This window comes from Notolepis coatsorum (assembly GCF_963971535.1).
Source record: "Notolepis coatsorum genome assembly, chromosome: 6".
Classification (NCBI taxonomy): domain Eukaryota; kingdom Metazoa; phylum Chordata; class Actinopteri; order Aulopiformes; family Paralepididae; genus Notolepis; species Notolepis coatsorum.
Window position 1 is genome coordinate 61,546,369 of NC_140170.1, and position 21,658 is coordinate 61,568,026.

Consider the following 21,658-nt stretch of genomic DNA (forward strand, 5'->3'; position numbering starts at 1 on the left):
ACTTGATGCCGTTTCTACAGTTAAGCTGTGACTAGAACCCTCCCTATTGAAACAAGCCATTCAGAATGGCAGCCAACATCGCCGTAGATATAACGACTGACCAATCACGGGCCGCGGGGTAACATTAAGCTTTTTTTCTTTTCTTTTTGACATTCTGCCGCGTCCTCGCCGTTACATTAACGACAGCGCTAGCGATGCGCTGGCATGCATCAGGGTGGGATGGAGCCCGTCCCAGAACAGCTTGTATGTTGGAAGAATAGAGAGGTGCACTTTAGTACTCGATGAAAGATACTAAACGATTACAGACGTGTTCCGGATTCAAGGAAGTCATATAAGATTGGTTGAAAAGATACTAAATAGGGGGCCTTTAAACTACAGTGTACCTCTCAGCCCATCACACACACTGAGGTAATCTCTCACCTGCATCGTCAGACTCGTTGAATTGCGAGTAGTTGACCACCTTCCTGTTCCTGTGGGGAGAATATACAGGTGAGGTTGCAGGCAACAGTCTGGGGTTACTTCCAGCCATTCAGAGCAGTGGTGGATGTACAATCTAAATGGTGCATTTTATATAGCGCTTTTTGTCCAACGCGCTTTACAATTTTGTTCCTCACATTCACCCACACACACACACAGACGGCGGAGGCAACCATGCAAGGTGCCAACCTGCTCATCGGGAGCAGTTAGAGGTTAAGTGTCTTGCTCGACGACACGCCGCTCGAGAGGAGCGGGAATTTAGACAACTGCTCTACCTCCTGAGCTCCAATCTAGGGCTCCCATATAGGATTAATCCATTAGTTTGGTCTGAGGCCTCGTCTACACATACAGGTAAAACAGCATTTTAAGGCCACTGGGTGGTGCTGTAGCAACAAGATTATGTTGAAATAGCCATAATGCTCCCGCGTGTCTCGAGAGCCACTCATCCGATCGACTGGTTTGACGTAAGTGCAGTGTTGAATGTGAAGTTGATTGGACGTGTGGTTCTCCACAACGCTGCAAGCAGCAATACCACAGTTTGAACAAAACTGCAAGCAGCAATACCACAGTTTGAACAAAACTGCAAGCAGCAATACCACAGTTTGAACACTGCAAGCAGCACTTCTGGGGGCCAAGCAACCGGCCCTCTCCCAACGGGCACTGCACTAGTATTGTGTAATGAATGCACTTAAAAGGTTTCAAATATCAAAAGGTACCTAATAATAGACATTACCAGCATATTGACAGGTTTACTCTCCAACCAAGGCCTGTAAACTAGGGGTAGGACAAAAAATAAATCTATACACTGTATAGATATTTAAATTAGTGCCGTCAGGTGATTAAAAAATGTTTTATCCAATTAATTACAGGATTTGTAATTAATTTATCGAATTAATATATTTTATAGTCTATAATCACATTTCAAATTGCATGTGTCCGGATGGCTGAATTCAGTACTGTATCTACAAAACCTTCTGTTTAATCATCTTCCCTTTATTCATTTGCTTAGATTTTTCAGGTCTGGTCAATTTGAGCATGGTGTTATTCAGTCAAAGATAATTTTTTTTAATTGATATTCTCATTTGGTTCATTACAATTTACTAGTGATGCACGATACATCGGCCGATATGGCCGTTTTTTTTTTTACACATTGGTATCGGTCCGATATCAAGATAGGGCCGATATTATATAAAAAAAATAATGTTTTTATTTTTTTTTAACATGTTTTGGTCTTAAATAGTTGCAATTTCTGAAAATAAGTTACAAAAGTTAAAAAATTATGCGTTTTGGAAAATAGCTCTTTATTCGATTATCATAAAAAAGTGTTTTCTATACAGAGATATCGACATCGGTAAATATCGGTATCGGCCAGAACAGCAATATTAATATCGGTTATCGGTATCGGCCACAATTTTCACATCGGTGCATCACTACAATTTACTCAAGCCTAGTAACAGACACAGTATTTCTGACACTGGGAATACATTCCCTGAGATCCATAGATGTCCCTAGAATCAGATACCAAGAACATGCAAATGGACCATATTAAAAGTCTGTAAATGTGTATTCTACGTTCTTATGGAATTAATGATTAAAAAAAAGTAATGAATTGAGTTAATTTTCATAACGCAATAATTTGCTGTGTAATTAATTAATCTAATTAACGTGATAAACTGACAGCCCTAATCTTTTAATATATATATATATATAAAATAATCATTAAAAAAATGTCTGCTTGACAATCTTGCTTTACTGCAATAAAATGATTGGAATGAGGTGAATGGACTGAAAACGCCATCTTATTATATAAAACAGATGACATTAGGGCTGAACGATTTGGAAAAAATATCTAATAGCGATTATTTTGACCGATATTTAATATGATTCACAGTACTTTGGGTAATTGAAAAGCGCTATAAAAAAATGAATTATTATTATTAGAGGGAATGCTTATTTTTGTGTGATTATTCTCATTTTCATTTAAACACATTAAAACAAGCATGGTATGATTTTTGTGTGGATCTGTACCAAACAAAGATGTTTTCTTAAGTCAGTAGAATGTGATTTGTAGGCTGGGACAACTCTGCAGCACCATACATATTTTTTTTTAATGTATTAGATTTTTTACACGTTTTGCCTTTAGCAAATATTGCGCTTCCTGCTATATGGATATTGTACTAACTAGGCCATATTGTGATTTCAATAAAAACTTTGATTAACTGTTCAGCCCTACATGACGGTACATATACGTGTGCCAGTATGATATTTCGATTGCACCGATGTGAAAATTGTGGCCGATACCGATAACCGATATTAATATTGCTGTTCTGGCCGATACCGATATTTACCGATGTCGATATCTCTGTATTATAAAACACTTTTTTATGATAATCAAATAAAGAGCTATTTTCCAAAACGCATTTTTTTTTTTTTTTATACTTTTGTAACTTATTTTCAGAAATGACCGATATTTTCTAACTATTTAAGGCCAAAACATGTAATAAAAAAAATCATATTATATCGGCGGCCGATATATCGTGCATCACTAATTTCGATGGTATGATAATATCACGGTATTCGGTTAAAAAAAAGGAACAATTTTCCCACATTGAACAAAAACGTATTTTACTACAGTGCACAAACAATCAGCTTTTCTCTAAAGTGTTATTCATGAATGTGTGAAGACTGTCTGGACTGTATTACACACAAAGGGAACTGTCTGGCCACTTTCAAGCTAAGTACAGAATAAAAAATACTTCCAAATAAACTTTCATGAATATGTTGTAGGGTACATGTCAAAAGGGCAATACTAGGGATGCACCGAAAATTCGGCTACCGAAAATTATCGGCCGAAAATGGTTAAAAGGGCTCTTTCGGCTTTCGGCCGAAAGGGTTTTAGCACCGAAAATATATGACCGAAAGTCAAATAACGTGTTGTTGTGATGACGTCATCCAAACGCGACTACAGACATACCGGTAGCATGCGCAACATGTAACGTGAGCAGCTTGGCAGCTCTTCCTGCATTCTACAGCCTGTGATAACTAACTCCTCTTGGGAGTAGGGATGCCCCCCGAAACCCGGTTCTAAACTAAATTAGAAAAAAACGGAGTATTGATCAGCTCCGACGTTAACGGTACTGCTATCAGTAGTCTAGGAGCGGATTAGCTATGGAGCTAACAGTGTACCATCCATCTGCGACGCAACAGTGGCAGCAACAGTGGACACTGAGGAATGTTAACGTTATGACGAGTTCATACTACACTACACGTATGAACTCGACATAACGTTAACGTTACTCCGTTTAAATGAAGCGTTTAATTAGGAGCAATCTGTTGTTGAAAATGTATCGTTAAACCGGAAATGGAAATGCGAGGACAGGAAGTCGTCATCAATCGTTGTAGTCTTTTAGTCTTAACACTTTAAGTGCCGGAAACGTGTTTAGGCGTCTTTCCTTGCCATGCTCAAGTTGCCTAGGATGCCGTAACTCGTCTTTGATATCAATATTTCAAAAATCTGTGACCGGAATCATATTTCCCCTCTGCAGCCTTCACACACAGTTCTGATCTCCTCTCAATTCTCTAGCGGTTCAAGAGCGCCATCTGGTGGCCGATCGGCAGATCGCCCAACAGGAAGTCATGTGGATGAAGTGGTGATCACCCATATTACTTCCGGGCACTCGCTATAGGTCCCGGGACTCGAGCTCGACACAATACATAGCGATCCGTTGCCAATAACTCGATAAACAACATGATTTGGACGTATATACTATTATACAACCTGGAAATGGACCGGGTATTTCGACATCCCATAATGGAAAACTGTCTACCCCACGCTGATCGCCCAACGGCCCGAGGAGACTGGGGTGAGTTTTAGCGTGTAATATTACCGTGTTCGATACTAACTGATCTGATGAACATATGACCCCCATTAGATGAATGGTATAACGCTGCCCACGGAATTATAAACGCCCCCTCGCCCATCCGGTCAACATCAGATGACGTGTAGTAACTTCCAGAAGTACGTCCAGTTGGAATTTTTTATATCGCGCCGATTGCTATCAAACTGTATTTCATCATCAATATAATGCATTTGGGGCTATAAATCACGTTCTGGAGAAAGCTGCAGAAAGAGATGAAAACATACTTATACTTTAGACCATATTTTAGTATGAATATGTGAATGAAAAAGTTTAACGTTGCTACACCATGAACAATACATATAGGACCCTTGAATTGGCCCTAATAATGGCAATCTAGCAATAGAATTTAAAAAGTTATAGCCCTGCAAAGAAGGGGAACTTCTCCATGTTAAATAGAGCTGGCAACGGATGGTATATCATGAATTTAGCCTTAGGCAATCAAAGTGTTAACAGTCTGGAATTAATGTATGCATTCAAAAGTGCTGAATAAATGTTTTATGGGCCCATAATAGTGATTATTAATATTATTTAAGTTAAGTTTAGCCATAATCATGTATTTTGCCATAATCAGGTAGCTAAAAAAAAAAAAAAAAAAAAACATATATTTATATTAATCATTTTCGGCCTTTCGGCATTCGGCCAACTGTTTCCTATTTTCGGTATCGGTTTCGGCCAAGAATTTCCCATTCGGTGCATCCCTAGGCAATACGGCACCCGGGTCGGATAGATGGGAGACGCAGCTTGGATAGAATAGGAACATTCTGAAATCTGCAAAGGCGGACACACGCAATGAAAAATACTATCAAATTGACATGCATAACTCACAATGATTAGTTAAAGATGGAATTATTATTATATCATGTGGTCTGCCTTTGTTCTATTCATGCGACAACTGCGTTAGACTAAGCAATATTCCCGCGGTTTGGTAGTTTGTTTTTTCGTGTTGCATGTTATTTTAATTAGACATAAAACATGTAGCCTATTATTATATCATGCGGTCAGCCTTTGTTCTATTCATGCAACTGAGTACGAAATATTATTGTTATTAACTTATTATTATAATAGCATGCGTGTGGTTTGGTGGTGCGCCCTATCCCGCTACGCCGAGATGTCCCTTCCACACAGAAGCCGGGACGAAACCAACCCGGCAATTTCAGTACACCTGAAGACGGCAAAATGCTGCATCAAATTTGACCACACATTCCGTGTTTGTTCCTTTCACAACGAACGGCACGCTGGGATAATGGGGTACAAACAAACCACGGCTTTAATGGGCAGTGTGAAAGGGGCTATTGAGAGCTCAGAGGGGGACCGCGCTGTGCCTACTAGCAGGCAAGGGTCCAGCGATGCGATGTGTAGCATGATACAGGGGCTATGGTTCGATATATTGCGATACTATAAGCAAGGGGATATATTGCGATACTGTAAGCGGGGGGATATTTTGCAATACTGTAAGCGAGGGGATATATTGAGATACTGTAAGCGAGGGGATATATTGCGATAGTGTAAGCGGGGGGATATATTGCGATACTGTAAGCGAGGGGATATATTGCGATAGTGTAAGTGGGGGGATATATTGCGATACTATAAGCGAGGGGATATATTGCGATACTGTAAGCGAGGGGATATATTGTAATAGTGTAAGCGGGGGGATATATTGCAATACTGTAAGCGAGGGGATAAATTGCGATAGTGTAAGTGGGGGGATATATTGCAATACTGTAAGCGAGGGGATAATAGTGAGTCATAGTATAAAGAACACACCTACGTGAAATCTGGCATGAAATCAGCTTGAGTCAGCCTGGCACGGTGTTGAGATATCATTCTAACCTCTGCCGAGGGGAGTGCTGCACAGATGGCTGGTTGTTGTTCCGGAGCAGGCCTCGTTTGGGTTTAAGCTGGTGACTGGCTAGTGGCTATAGTGCTGAGCAGGTCCTGTTTCAGTTTCAACTTTGGCAAGTTCAGTGCATTCAGCAAGGGCCTCCTTTAGTAACCAACCTGCCATGTTCCTTCCTGTAAGACTGTCAGGCATCGCTCTTGTCTGTAGCACAGCTTTCTTACATTGATTGCCGATTATGCCCAATGCCTATATTTTAAAAGGCAGGGCGGCCAATATATACATTAGGGGTGGGAATCACCAGTTTCATCACGATACGATATCGATTCTTTGGACAACAATACGATATTTGTCGATACAAGTCTGCCACGATACGATTAGATTCAGATGCCTGCGATCGACATGAGGCGATATTATGTGCCCATTTAACACAATCAGTCACATTTAGATCAACTAAAAAAAGGCTATGGAAATATCAATTGATGTTTTTATTTTTGAGCTCTTCCAGACATTTAAACGAAAAAACAATCTATTGTTTTTAATACAAATAGACCTCCTGTTCACTTTTTATATATTGAGCTATAAACTTTAAGTAAAATGTTTTGGAACTCACAACACGCAAGCTAAAACCCCTTCATCTCCCAAACGTCCTACAATTGTTTTATGTTGCATGATGATCATGAATACATTTATTATGTATTCATGTTTAAATATCAACATTATCTGTCCATCCTCAGGCCTCTCAGCAGGGGATGAACTGGACACTAGTCCATCATCACAGTTTCCAGTGCTCATTTGGAAAAGTGTGCGTTGTTGAGTGCCGCTTCAGGTGTCAACAGCTGACCACAGTTCAGGTGTTCTCTGTAACTCACACCCCAACAACTATGCACCACACTGACACTACTATAACACACACAACCTACTGTGGGTGTAACCCCCGTGAGTGGGCCTTTTTGGGGGTTAACGCTCATTTTCATTATTTATCTATTAAAATTGTTACTAAAATGTCATTCAATGAACGCTATGGCCATTGTTAAATATGCATAACCGCATTCATAAATTTTAATACAAATAAATGGTCATGGTGTTTCCATTTTTGACACTAAACCACTAATGTGTGTGTGTGTGTGGGGGGGGGGGGCTGATTGCCACCTGGTATTTTATACACCAGGGATTGGGGGGGGGGTCACAGAACGCAAGGACTATACTCTTACCACCATCAATGGAAGCATTCTGGAAGCATTGTCTGTGATAGTAATTATCTCTGGTCCCTCGCATGGTTCAATGAGCTAGCTGTAGCTGGGCTGGGGAAGGGGGGCAGGACACAGGCCACAGGCCATAAAACTATTTCACAAGCGCATAGCAAGCAAGGCAACCCGACTATCTCTTAAATCTCATATACACACACTACACATGGAGGCCTCAGGCACACGTATTCGACTGTGAGGCAGTCTCGTTGCATAGCCACTGGTGGCAAGGTGTCGGGCATTCCTATTAGCTACACTTTTGAAGTGTAACGCTAAATAAGTATACAAAATAATCTAACTTAAATGTAACCAAAAAACACGCCAGTATGTATTTATAAAAAAAAAAAAAAAAAAAAAAAAATCGTAGGTTCAGAGCACAAGCTTAACCCTTTCTCTGCCACACTACCAAACGGTTAACCCTTTTCACTGCGACAATACACAGAAGTTAACCCTTTCACTGCCACACTACCAACACGGTTAACCCTTTCACTGCCACACGACAGAAGGTTAACCGGCGGTTGTGTTACAGTAAAGGGTTAACCTCCTGTCGTGTGGCAGTGAAAGGGTTAAAACGTAGATCAACTGAATGGAATACCAAGAAATACCGCAACACCTGGAGCAGCAGCAGGGGGGAGGGGCGACCAGAGGAAATGACGGGAGGAAGCAGCACGATACTTTGTTACCATGTAACAGCAGCTCTCTAGATACACAAAGTAGATACAATGGTTTCGATGGATAAATTGTTGTTATTTTTCATAGTAACGGGGTCGATTTCCGTTATATACTGTATTCTCGAAGTCACGTTTTTTGCCACCGATACCGATCACCGATAGTCGTGAGCCATATTGGCCGATACCGATCGTTTTTGATTAAAATAAATTACATTTTATTTTATATAATTTTTTTTTTTTATAAAATATATATATTATATAATTAGACTTGTACTTGTATTATCTGCGAGACATCGCCACCACGCAACAAGCTCCACTGTCTGTGTGTACTCTAGTAGCCTCCAGCTACAGCCAGGATTCTCCGGAGCTGCAGCTGGACCTATACTCGAGTAGCCTCGAGCTACGGCCAGGATTCTCCGGCGCTGCACCTGGACCCTATTGGTATAACGTTACTTAACTGTGCTCAGCAAGCCCTCAGCTCGAATATGCATCGAATCAGTGTTATAAGACATTGATATCAGGAGCTATCTGTAGCTACTGCTAGCCGGATATATAACGTTAATACAACGCCTCAGTGAATTATTTAGTTCAATGGGACATTTCGTTTTTAACAGTGAACTAACTTGCGCTAACGTGAGCTAACTGCTAACAGGTATCATACCTACCTACTAGACTTTGTGGAGCGTTTGTTGATGTCAGGAGACATCGGTAGCTGGCCGGCTAGATACCGTTCGGTTAGACAATGCCTCATCATGTATTAAACTAAAAGTGAATAGTTGACTGGCTCATTTTGTAACGGTAGCTAAGCTAACGTTAGCTCAGGGAGACGCCGACACGCCGTCCTCCCGTGTCTCACTAGACTAGACCCGTGTTTACATGCGTGCGGGAGGGGCTGGACTCGAGAGCAGACGCCGCACCACCGGTGTCTGAGACAGAACTCAGCGACAGCGAGTGAGATCGGGTTTGGCGATCGGTGAAAATAAAACATTATCACCGATCACATATTTATACTGATTATCGGCCGATAACGATCGGTGGCCGATCGATCAGGGCATCCCTAATATTTTAACTTAAAACTAGGCTACTTTTGCGTATACAGTCATTATATTCCAAATAAAATAAGTCCTGAGACTCCGTGCTGCTGCCGACTTTAAATCAAATAGGTGTTTGTGGGCAGTCGGCCCGACATTAATAAACTGCAGTCTGTTATAATCACATTTTTATGAGCTAACGAATTCCGTTATATTGGACATTTAAGAACTGAGAAATTTGGCAGAGAGAGACAGCAACATTATTGTGGGTTTGCGTGATGACTCTCTCCACCTCCCAACGACTTATTTGCGAGAGTATGCCGCTGCAGAGCAGCAGATTCAGCCGTTTTCAGGCTCTATCTGGGGACCGCTCAGCAGCGCACCCCACCCAACAGCTGAATTGCCAATGGCTGAATTGGAGTATTGCACTGTGCCGGCACAGCTGGTGTGCAGCTGCGGCTCTGCAGCTGCATGGAGTCGCAAATCTAGCAGCAAGCTCCCGCTGACAACAGCGTTGTCATTATTAGACCTGCTTGGTGAAGCAACGATGAAACAAATGGAATGATTGGTTTGTTCATCGCATAGGGCATAGGCTATTTAATTTTAGCCTATTTGAATACAATTCAAATAATCAAATTGTGCTTAGAGGGAATTATTTTCACCAGACATTAAGACCGGAGAGATTAAATATGTCGGACTTCAACAGATTTTGCCGGTCAAATACCGGTAATTACCGGCTAACGGAAACCCTGTCCACACAGGTGAATAACCGCCTATAACCGCATACTCACGGTGGCTGGAAAACCAGCAACCGATACATGTAGTACAATGCCAAAGCAGTAGGCGGCGATGTTGTTCAGACATGAAGGCCATTTCAACCAATCAGAAAAGGCTGAACGCTCACTACACTTCCTGCTTAAAAACAAAACAAAGCCGCCATCTTTAAATACCTTCCAACGGAGCATATATTTTTCAGCAAAGAAAGAAAGTGCAATAAACAAACGGATACATTCACTGTGTTCTGCCTCTCTGTTTAACTTCCTGTCTAAGTGCATGTCTATGGTTTGGGGGGGGAAACATGCACTTAGTAGAATCACAAGAAAAGGCTTTTCGAAATAGTCAAACGTTGTTGGCCTCAATATTTTCAAAACAATTGATATGAAAAGGTTATGAAATGAACAATAATGATAAAATAAAGTAATAAAAACAGAGCTCAACAACGCATACATTTGATCAGTAGAAATCGCGTTTGTTTCCCCAATACCAAGATGGCGGCGGCGGTCTCGTGACGTCAGAGTGTCTTTGAGAGAGGGAGACTGAGGGGGGGGAAGGGGGTGTGGCGACGACTTTCTCGCAGCTCCCCGCCTCCCTCCTCCTCTGACATCACTCAACGGTGTTATAATTTACTGCCATCGGTGGAAATGAAATGTATTCCCCTCTACTATTGCCCCCCCCCCCATACATTTTCATTAAATTAAGTGGGGGGTGAACCCAGCTTGTGCAACACGTCGCAGTGTTATTTAAAAAGAAACGAGAGAATCGGGTGTAAAAAATAAAATAGCGACACTACCTCCCACACACATGATGCCACAATCTGCGCGGTAACCGGATCAAATCCGTGTGGGGCGATGACCACCATCTCTACTCGCGTTTCTTTTATTAGCGTGTTTCAGAGGATGAATGGGGTAGCAGCCATATTATTATTCTCTCAAGTCTAGTGGCACCGAGAGAGGGAGGGGGGGGGGTCTCTAAACCAGCAGCAGGCCTGGATGGAATGATTCAGGCATTATTATCACAGTTATTAAATCATAACTCAAATAATAATCCATCGCGCCTCGTCGGCCTCCTATAACTAACATCATCATCGTCGCACCGACAAATAATGCTAATCATCATCATCGCATCCCGTTTTTAACAAATCGCGCCCAGATATATTATATTCCTCCTAACCGAGGAGAGACATGGCGAACGTTCCCCCCTGTAGCCATGTTAGAAGGAGCGTGCATGGTGGGACAGGGGGTCGCAGAAAAACACACATTTGCAGACATATTTCATGAAATAAAACCGATTCTTTTAGTCACAAGAAGCCAGAAGAACATGGCCGAGACGTGCGGTGTGCATGCACGGCGTGTGTGGAGGACGGAGGACGTGTTACTCGGCAGAACCTACCTCACTGGTCTTGACATTTTGCAGGAATACTGTAGAGGTTAAGAATGTAAAAGAAAGGAGGGAAGATTTAGGATATTGGAAAGGAAATCTTCCCAGTCTCTGCAACAACTCCGCTGAGGGGAGGGAGGGAGGCACAACTCCACGTCCGAGCTAAGCTATAGCGCGTCGAACTGAGATTCGCCGGAGCTCCGTGTGTCTTCCGAACACGATTTTTTAGTAAAAATTGTACCTTCAGCTCCTCAAAATGGTGAATAAAACAAACTGTGAAACTGCAGCCTGTGTGCAACCTAACGTGTGCGCAGCCTTGTGGGTGGGCCCTCGGTGTGGCGAAGTCCCGCCCACAGGCGGCCCCGATAGGAGCGTCTGGGGATTCTGGCGTTCGCATTGGGTGATTCGAATGATGATTCTTCCTTTCGTTACGACGCTCTGACTGCTCGTCAAATCACGTTGTCGGCCTGTTTTACCCTCCCCCCTCCAACGCGTTGGGTTGACGTCGCACTGTTTAAGAAAACAAAAAAAAGAGGCCCTCAGTTTGGATGCAAACGTCCAGTTTGGGTCCCAGATTGACCACAATGAAACATAAACCAATAGGCTACTTATACTATACTTATACTAAATATGGACGATATTCCACTGGGGAGCATAACTATGCAATCTGACTTGTGTCTACTGGCTTGGTCTCACCTGAGAGCTCAAAGCTGCAGCAGGGGAGGTGCTGGTGCTATAGTGGGCAAAGTCTTAATATTGTACCATTGGTCACTACTACACTGGGGGTCATGCATAGATCTTCACATTTATTTGGTCTTTCTGGTAGATAATAGGCTACACAATCACAATGGCATCAAATCTATGTTTTTCTATGATGCCCCTAGCTCATGGAAGGAACTATTGACAGTCCTTAAAAGCTTGACTCTCCCCAAGTTTAAAACCTTGATCTCCAACCTTTGTCAATCGAGTTGTAGGTGTTTCAGTTGATTTGTTATTCTTGCTCTTTGCCTCGTCGTCTCGACGTCTCTTTGTTGTGACTTTCTATGCTATGTGATTTTATATGATTATATATTTTGTTGTGCTAATTTCTGTATGTACACTCGACGTGGCTGTAAATGAGGGAAACTTCAGTTGCCTTTTGAGTTTAAATAAAGGTTTGAAATTAAATATGATCCTTTTCCACGCTAGAGAGAGAGAGAGACAATCTAAATGGCTATTTCCTCAGGGCGGTGGTGGTACAATATTGTATCCAGTATTGATATTAGATAATACAGTAGCTGTGAGAACTGATTCTGCACTGACAATGGTACATTCATATATATATATAGGTTTTAGTCCTATTAATACTAACCCCACAGTGTCCCCCACACACTGTAAAGTATTGTTTACACTGGCAATTTTTTCTGATATTTTTATATTCACAGTTAATTATATTGTTTACACTGTTTATTTTTTGTCATATTTTTATATTCAGATCTAATTATATTGCCTATTTCCCCAAGGGGATCAATAAAGGCATATCTTATCTTATCTTATCTTACATCAACATCTAAAATCATCATCTTAGTGGTTTCGTGGGCTGACATGTGGATGTGGTTCAATTTAAATTCAATTTGACTAAACAAACTAAACTTTGTGTGTCTGCATTTTTGTTTTAGTGTCAATTTATTTTGATCAACAGATTACAAACTCTTAACAGAGTAATTCCTTCAGGCTGTAGCCTATATAAAAAATGTTTTTTTCTTTATTATTAAAAAAAAAGACAGAGAGAGAACATCCTCTTTTGAGATTTAAACTATTTGCTGTACTGTACTGTGAATATTAGCCCTAATTTATATGGTTCAAATGTCCAGATTGGACCTTTAATGCTCTCAAAGGCATTTTTTTTTTTTTTTTTTAATAAAGAAGGTCTTCTCTTAAGTAGTGGGAATGTTTAAGGTAAGGGGTAGGTTTATAAGCAACGTTTGAGGTGAAAAATATTAGATTAGATTAGAATTTATTGTCATCATACAGCACAAGTACATTACAACGAAAAGAAGATTGGTATCCAACCAGAGTGCAAATGTAACAGGAAAGTGCAATAGTAATATACAATGTACAAGTGATTAAACTGGATATAAAATATATAAATTAGTACTGTGCTAATCAGATAAAGACACTATGGTAGTAAGTCATACTGGCCAGCAGCGTAACTAGAGTAGGTAAGGGATATGTAGAGATATAGATATAGTATTGTCACGAGCCTAGTGGTATTCAGACTCGTCACGGTTCACAAACAAACAAATTCAAATGTCCACACAAGTGCAATATCAATCAATACGAATATTTATTGATTATAGGCAGAATATAGTTCGACAGGCAAATAGAATGGTCGTAATACAGTCCGATGGTCAAAACACAAAACAGGCTCTCGTACAAAAAAAGGGATGGTTCAATACTCAGAGTAGTCGTCCGGTCCAGGGTCAGGTTAACCTTGTAGGTTAAGTTCAGTGGGTTAACAACATTGCAACGACCGGCGCCACTCCGAGACAAGTAGAGATAATATGTATGTTGTTATGGTTTGATCTGTGATTTATTGTATTTCCTGTATGTGGTCACAGTTTCACGGTTCGGACTAAAGCGGTTCTTTTTCGGACTGAAATAAATCCAATCAGTAAATATCAAGAACGTGTTGCGTCATCATTGCATCATTGCATAGAGGCAGTTACAGTGAAACTTGGCCTGCTTCAGCAGCAGCACCACAGTGATTCTAGAACATTACCGCTGCCACAACATTCTGGAACGTTCTGGATGAAGTCATAGTGGAACATTGTAGACCATTGAACATCCTGGCATTAAAGCAAGATGTCTGAGAATGGCAGCCATACCAACACGATTGTGGAGGCAGAGGGCTCCGAGGCGCCACCACCCGAGGCAGAAGGCAAAGGCAGCCCTAGAGACCGCAAGTTGACGGGAAAGGCTCAAAAACGGAAGGATGAAGAATGGCATCGGTTCAAGATGTACTACGACAGGTGGTACCAATCCACCTTAGACGAACCACGAGAGCAAGAGGGTCAGATTGAAGAACTTCAGACGTTAAAGGCCAAGCAAGAGGCTGAAACTGCTGAAAGAAAAGCCAAGCAAGAGGCTGAAACTGCGGAAAGAAAGGTTCAGCAGGATGCTGAAGCCGCGGAAAGACAAAGAGTGCTAGAAGCTGCACAGCGAAAAGCCAAGCAAGAGGCGGAAACCGCGGAAAGAAAGGTTCAGCAGGATGCTGAAACCGCGGAAAGACAAAGAGTGCTAGAGGCCAAACGCAGAGAAGTAAAGCGATTGGAAACTAGGAAGACGCTAAGGGCTGCCACGGCACGACAGCAAGTATACGATCAGCCCAAAGGTGCAGCGCAAGCAGCCAGCCAAAGTGGCTACCCAGCTGGAGAAATAAAGGTGTCGCAAGAGCGAGGCGTCGCTGTGAAAGAGGAAGTCACGTCTCAGGCAAGCGTAGGGCAGCACCATTTTTCAAGGCCAGCTGCAGCACCACCAAGGCAACCCCAACTGCAAGCTGCACCACAATCAAGGCAAGACCGGTACCAGTCGCCACTGCCAGCGGAAGCACAACCAAGGCAAAACCAGCAGCGGTCTCCACTGCTAGCTGTAGCAGAAACAAGGCAAGAAGACAGATGTGTCGCACTCCTCGATACACAAAGTGACACAACCTTGATCCGCGAAAGGACAGCAAAGGCTCTCAACACAAAGGGTGAACCAGGTCAGCTAAAGATCTCGACAATGGCTTCAAGAAACACAGTCGTGTCCTGTTGGAAAATGACCGGTCTACAAGTACGAGGATTCTATCCAGACAAGATAATCACTCTGCCAGTGACTTACTCGAGAGAGGTTAGCCCTGGAAACAGAGACCATATTCCCACACCAGAGACAGCGAAGGCATGGCCGCAGCTTGAACACCTTGCAGATGAGATCGCTCCTCCGCAAAGCGGTGATGGCGGCCTGTTAATTGGCTACAACTGTGCTCAAGCCCTCGTTCCAAGACAAGTGGTGCCTGGTGAGGAACATCAGCCGTTTGCTCAGAGAACAGACTTGGGCTGGAGTGTGGTGGTATATGGTAACCCGGGTCTCAACCATGGAGATAAAATCGGTATCAGTAACCAAGTCATTGTGAAGCAAGTGATGCCAGGTCTACCGCCCTTTAGACCGCACAAGTAAAGGGCACGATGTCGGTAGAACACGATCAAGGAAGTTGTGTTACCTGCTGATGGCAGAACGATGCTGGAGTCTGACGTTGCTGAAAGAGCGTCAGAGGCCACCCCCATCCCTCAAGAGGATCTAAGGTTCCAGTCGAAAATAGAACGCATCAAGCAAAGCACAGAGTCTACACAATGGAGGTATGTGGCTCCGGAAGAGAATCCAGCCGACCATGCCTCAAGAGGTCGCACAGCAGAGCAACTGATATCCGCTAACTGGCTCACAGGCCCAGACCTTCGTTTTCAGAACGAGCTACCACGTGGAGAAGTCAAGGTGGGAGGGAGCGGTGTGTCTCTGTCTGCCGTAAAGAATGCTCTAGCTGTTGGTGGCCATGACGTGGACAAGAACCCTGGTCCAGGAACCCTGGTCCCGTTCAAGGGTACTGGAGCCTCCGGCGCTCTCAAGATCAACCAGGCTGAGGTTAAAGCCAACAAGCCCGCCAAGAAGCCATCAGCCAAGAAACCTGGCGGGGCCAAATGGCCCACGAAGGCGGCAACGAAGAAGGCTGCTGCTTTCTGGGAAAGACAAAGACGCACCATCAGAAGGGGCTTGACGGGGCTTGTCTTGACCATCTTCCCATATGAAGTCATAGCGGTTGTAAACAGCAGACCTCTGACCACGGATTGGCTCAATGATTCATCTAGTCCAGAGCCCCGGACACCAAGCCACATCCTGACCATGAAGGCCACAATCTTCGCTCCACCTCCTGGACAGTTCGTCAAGGAAGATCCGTACATCGGCAAAGGATGGCGTCGACTCAACTCTTATCCACCCACTGCTGGACAAGATGGAAGAAGAAGTACCTCCTGAACCTCCAACAGAGACAGAAGTGGACCAAAGATCGTAGGAACGCAAAGGTCGATGACATTGTACTCCTACAGAATGATGCCACACCACGTAACCAGTGGAGGATGGCGAGGGTTATCGAAGCGTACCCAGGGAAAGATGGAAGAGTGCGAAGACCTAAGTTGCTTATCAGCGACTCCACCCTTGATAAGAAAGGAAAGCGCATCTCCACACCCGTCCACCCGTAAGACGGTGACGCTGGTGGAAGCAGAATGAAGTCTCTTGCGCCCTCTTCTCTTTCTCTATCTCTCTATCTTTCTCTCTCCCTCCAGGCGCAGGCTGATGTGACTCGTCCTGTGGAGGCCAAGGACCATAGTTATTGTAGTTATTGTTTTACGGTCTAGGCAGTATGTTGGCAGTTATTGTCTCTAAGTTATAGTAAGAATCATATACAATGCTGATATGTTTGGTGGGAGTGTAACTGCCGCCGTGTCCCAGTTCTTCTTCTTCTTCTTTAGAATTTCCGGCAGTAATTCAAGTTAAGTTTAAGTATGATGTCATAGTAGCACCGGCTAGAACAGGCTAGAATGTTCTGGAACGGTCTGGATGCTTGATGATGGCATAGTGATGTCATAGAAGAACCTTCTAGAACTGCTCGTAGGGATCTAGGGCAAGTCTACAGTGGGTTTGTTCCTTCACCTCGCCACCACTATCACAAGGAGCCACAGACACTAGAGCCATATGGAATCCGCGATCACGGAATCGCGGACGGAATCGCGGAATTGAGCAATAAAAATGGAATCCACTATAAAAAAAAAATTTAAAATTATTTATTTTTTTTTTTTTTTTTTAACTTTTTTTTTTTTATGTTGTGGAACTTGTACAGCACTTTGTTCAACTTTGTCAGTGCTGTAAAGTTTAAACCTTTTAAAATCTTAGACAAACAAAACACTTTGCTTTCATGAAATATTGTAAGCCGTCATTTGAGGCTTTATAAAAGCAGCACAATGAACACAAATCTGTCAGTGCCGAGTCCGTCATCTTAAATAACAAACAGCATTGCTTGTTGTAGTTAACAAAGAGAGGCAGAGTTGATTTTGCTAAAATATATATAATTTTTTTTTTTTTTAAATAATCAAATTTTATTTTCATATTCGAATCCCATGCCCATCGAACGAAGCTTCGAAGCTTCAAAGTATTTAAGACGGCCCTATTAAATGGACTGTTATATCTTATTAAATTGTGGACATTTATTAATTCCCACTTATTAGACACTATTTCTGATGGTAAAATGAGCGTACAAAGCAAAATACAGAATTCTGAAATATTAAAACGGAAAAAACGGAATTTGGAAAAAAATAAAATGGAATTTGGAAAAAAATAAAACGGATTTCATATGGCTCTAACAGACACCAGCCAGTCCCTAATTTCCTCTCGTATTGCATGCAGCTAACAAGGTACGTTTGCGGTCGTAAAGGTGTGTCTTATGTATAGGTCGGCCATGTAGCTCGGGCGCTAGCTAAAGGCTTGCTACGCAGCCATGATGGACGGCCGTAATGTGCGCATGAGCCGCGACAAGCTCCTCAGAAAGGCAGGAATAATAAGCTCCGCTTAATGCAATACAAATGGAAGTATTGATTTCGCCGTAACGAATCATTAAAAAAATATACCGTTAACTGGAATATGTTGTGCCTTTACACATATGTTGGATTATGTAATTGGTTTGTCATGACAAACCAATAAAAAATCGCGAATTAATGATGCATGTAGTTACTGTGTGTTGTTGTAGCCACCGGTTAATTCGCGATTTTTTATTGGTTTGTCATGACAAACCAATTACATAATTCAACATATGTGTAAAGGCACAACATATTCCAGTTAACGGTATATTTTTTTAATGATTCGTTACGGCGAAATCAATACTTCCTGTTGTGAAGGATCAGATTAAACCGAATATATATATTTATTTATGGATATATATTTAATAGTATTTGTATATCGTTTGATATCCCCTGTATATTCCTTGTACATATACACTGAATATCCCTTTAGTCTACTAACAGCCCATAATAGTTTCATTCTACCATTGGACAAGAACCTGGCGCCAGCAGCCAAGCCCCTTGGTTCAAGTTCAATCGTGCCGACGAACATGTCGTTACAAGCCCGGTTCCGCGTAGGAATACGTCTGGCGAAATACGAATGGTACTATTTGTTCACAGCGCATATATATATGGCGCAAGTAAAGTAGAACTTTCTTTTAGTCCATTAGTCCTTTACCCTCCAACCTAGTAACAGACGTGAAGCCTCACCCACGACGCACGTGTGGTGCAGTATGGCCTACTTGGCCTCAGAATAGGCATTGAGACATCGTGTGGATTAATAGTTGAATTGTCATAGTTTGGCACTATACCGTCGAGTGGGACGTATTTCTATTAAGTTAATAATAGTCTATTATGTATGGTGCATCGTTCGGTTAGAGTTATAAAGTGATCAGTACCCCCATCGTTCCTGGCGTTATCTAGAGTCTTAACCAGGCTGGGCAGACCACGTGTGGTGCTTGCATTCGAGGAGCTCTGGGCCAGGACGAGTGGACCTGTACATTGGATTACTTCACCCGGACGACGGCGAGCCCTCCACGGCTTGGATTATCTACGTGCTTTGGGTGCTTTGATTATGCCATGGATAACGGCCAACACTGCTGAGTGTTGGAACTACCCCCCGAGAGGAGTCCAGGTGAGACGGCGCTCTACCCTGAGTGAGGTCGCCTCACGTCTCTTCGTTGTGGACCGGCAGCGACCGTCTACAAGAGGGCCCAGCTGTATTCATCTGCGGACCGAGGTTCTGTGGGCACCGTGTTCAGCACTCTGAATTCTCCCAAGAAATCGTCGGCCAGATGGGATATCGCCAGCGGCTCTCCTAACCCCCCCCCCCCCTACTGACTTACAACCAGCGGGACCCCCCTTTAGTGTATCCAGCTATAATCATTTAAGTACCATCGCTATAGTTCCCTAAAGAACCAGGTTGTATACTTGCTCCCTGCGTAACCAGAGATTGGACATTCAATGTTGATTTACCTACGAATACTCATTTGCCTTACAAGTGCATTCAAATCATAAATGTCATTAAGTGAACGTTGTATATACCCTTTGCTATATAAAATATTCAATTTATACATTTGTGTGGACTTCGTTTCATCAGGTGGGAAAGTGTTCATCATATCTACATCATGTACTGTGTGGCCAGTATTTAAAGTACATAAAGCAGGTAGTGGTTTAATGATACCATACTTATCAATACAGTCAGGGAATTGTACCCCTCAGTTACACTTCCATTTGTATAAATTGCATTAAGTGGAGCTTATTATTCCTGCCTTTCTGAGGAGCTTGTCGCGGCTCATGCGCATGCGCGCGCTCGGCCAATCAGAGCACAAAACGGCAACGCGGAAACCGAACAGCATTGTAGAAGGCATACACGCGTATGGGCAGGGTAATAGTAGAAAGACATAAATATAGGCAATAAAAGAGAAAGATGAGAAAGATAAACCGTGTAAACAGTATAATTAACACTGAATATAAAAATATTATACGTTACTCTCAATGAATATATGAATGAATGAATGAATGAATGAATGAATGAATGAATGAATGAATGAATGAATGAATGAATGAAAACTTTATTTAACAGATTGCAGAATGGGTACAATACAGTACGGCTCAATACATACAATTGTTAAGGGGATGCAGACCAGAGAAAGACGTTTTTGTCTTGTTTACATCAGGGTCCCCCATTTTCAATTCATAGTGACACATAGGGAATAAATAATTTAAATCTGGATATATACTATGAGTAAGAGTAAAAGTAAACGGTATACACAAAGTGCAGTATACACAAGGTACCCTAACTGGCATGATATACGTCATACGTTGTAGGCCGCGAAGGGTTTGGTTAAGAGTCAGACATGCACTTAGGGCGGGATCCACAAAGAATGGATTGCACGGTGCTAATTGCACCCTTACTTACAATTCATTATGAATTGAAAATGGGGGACCCTGGTGTAAACAAGACGAAAGTCTCTCTGGTCTGCATCCCCTTAACAATTGTGTGTATTGAGCCGTACTGTATTGTACTCATTCTGCAATCTGTTAATACAATTTTCAATCAATCAATCAATCAATCACTGCGCAGTTCCTAATAGTTCTCCTATCTATCAGATATGATTCTACACAGAGTTGATATGGACAGAGAGAGCAGTGCTGTTGACAGGATCCTCTCGGTTCATAAAGTCAGGCTCTGGGTAGAGGTATTCTTTGTTTTCCAGGCTCATTGAATCTCATGTCCACCCACACATATGGTGAGTTAGGGGAGGCTCGGTAAAATGTTAAATTGTAGGCTGTGTTCGGAATGTGAGTTGTTCCCATAGTGGTGTGTGTGCATGGGTGTGTTTGTGTGTGTGTGTGTGTGTGTGTGTGTGTGTGTGTGTGTGTGTGTGTGTGTGTGTGTGTGTGTATATGTATGTGTGTGTTTATGTGTGTGTGTGTGTCTGTGTGTTCCTTCTGTATTCATCATAATGTTTATGTATGTTTTCTCACATGTGTGTGTGAGTGTGAGTGTGTGAGTGTGAATGTGAATGTGTATGTGTGTCTGTGTGTTTTTTCTGTATTCATCATAATGTTTATGTATGTTTTCACCTGTGTGTGTGTGTGTGTGTGTGTGTGTGTGTGTGTGTGTGTGTGTGTGTGTGTGTGTGTGTGTGTGTGTGTGTGTGTGTGTGTGTGTGTGTGTGTATGTGTGTGTGTGTATGTGTGTGTCTGTGTCTGTGTTCTTTCTGTATTCATCATAAATCAAATCAAATCAAATGTATTTGTAATGCTTGACAACATACGTTTTTTTTTTTTTTTTTTTTTTTTTTTAATTTAAAATAAATGCAACACTCCCAGACATACCCCACACAAAGGTAAGGAAAAACTCACTAAAACCTAGCAATAAGAAAAAATGCACCACAGGCAATGTGGAGGAGAAAAACCTTAGAAGGGCCGTTCAAGGGGGGATCTCCCTTCTTAGATGTCGGTGATAGTAGTGTTGCAATAAAACAGGCAAAACAGTTGGTAAGCATGCACTCATATGCGTAATGAAACACAGATAAGTGCATGCGATAGCAACTGAACATTTTGAAAGATAAAAATAGAGCTGATGGCGGATCTATTTGAGGCAAGGGGGCGGCGCAGAGAGGGTCGCATCCTCCCGGTCTTCATCACGGGACGTCCAACACTCCGGTCATCACTACGAGACAGCCGGA

The 21,658-nt window shown here is 42.4% G+C and overlaps 1 protein-coding gene across 1 annotated transcript in view; it reads right to left on the reverse strand.

The window, feature by feature from the left end:
- Positions 1-11,642, reverse strand: part of nucks1a (nuclear casein kinase and cyclin-dependent kinase substrate 1a) — a 35,373-nt gene extending 23,731 nt beyond the window's left edge. The window contains exons 1-2 of the mRNA XM_084316978.1: positions 11,353-11,642; positions 421-470 (exon numbers count right to left, since the gene is read on the reverse strand). Of these exons, the coding sequence (XP_084173104.1) occupies positions 421-470; positions 11,353-11,369 (67 nt within the window). The 5' untranslated portion in view covers positions 11,370-11,642. The remainder of the gene's footprint in view (positions 1-420; positions 471-11,352) is intronic.
- Between the last annotated feature and the right edge of the window lie 10,016 nt (positions 11,643-21,658).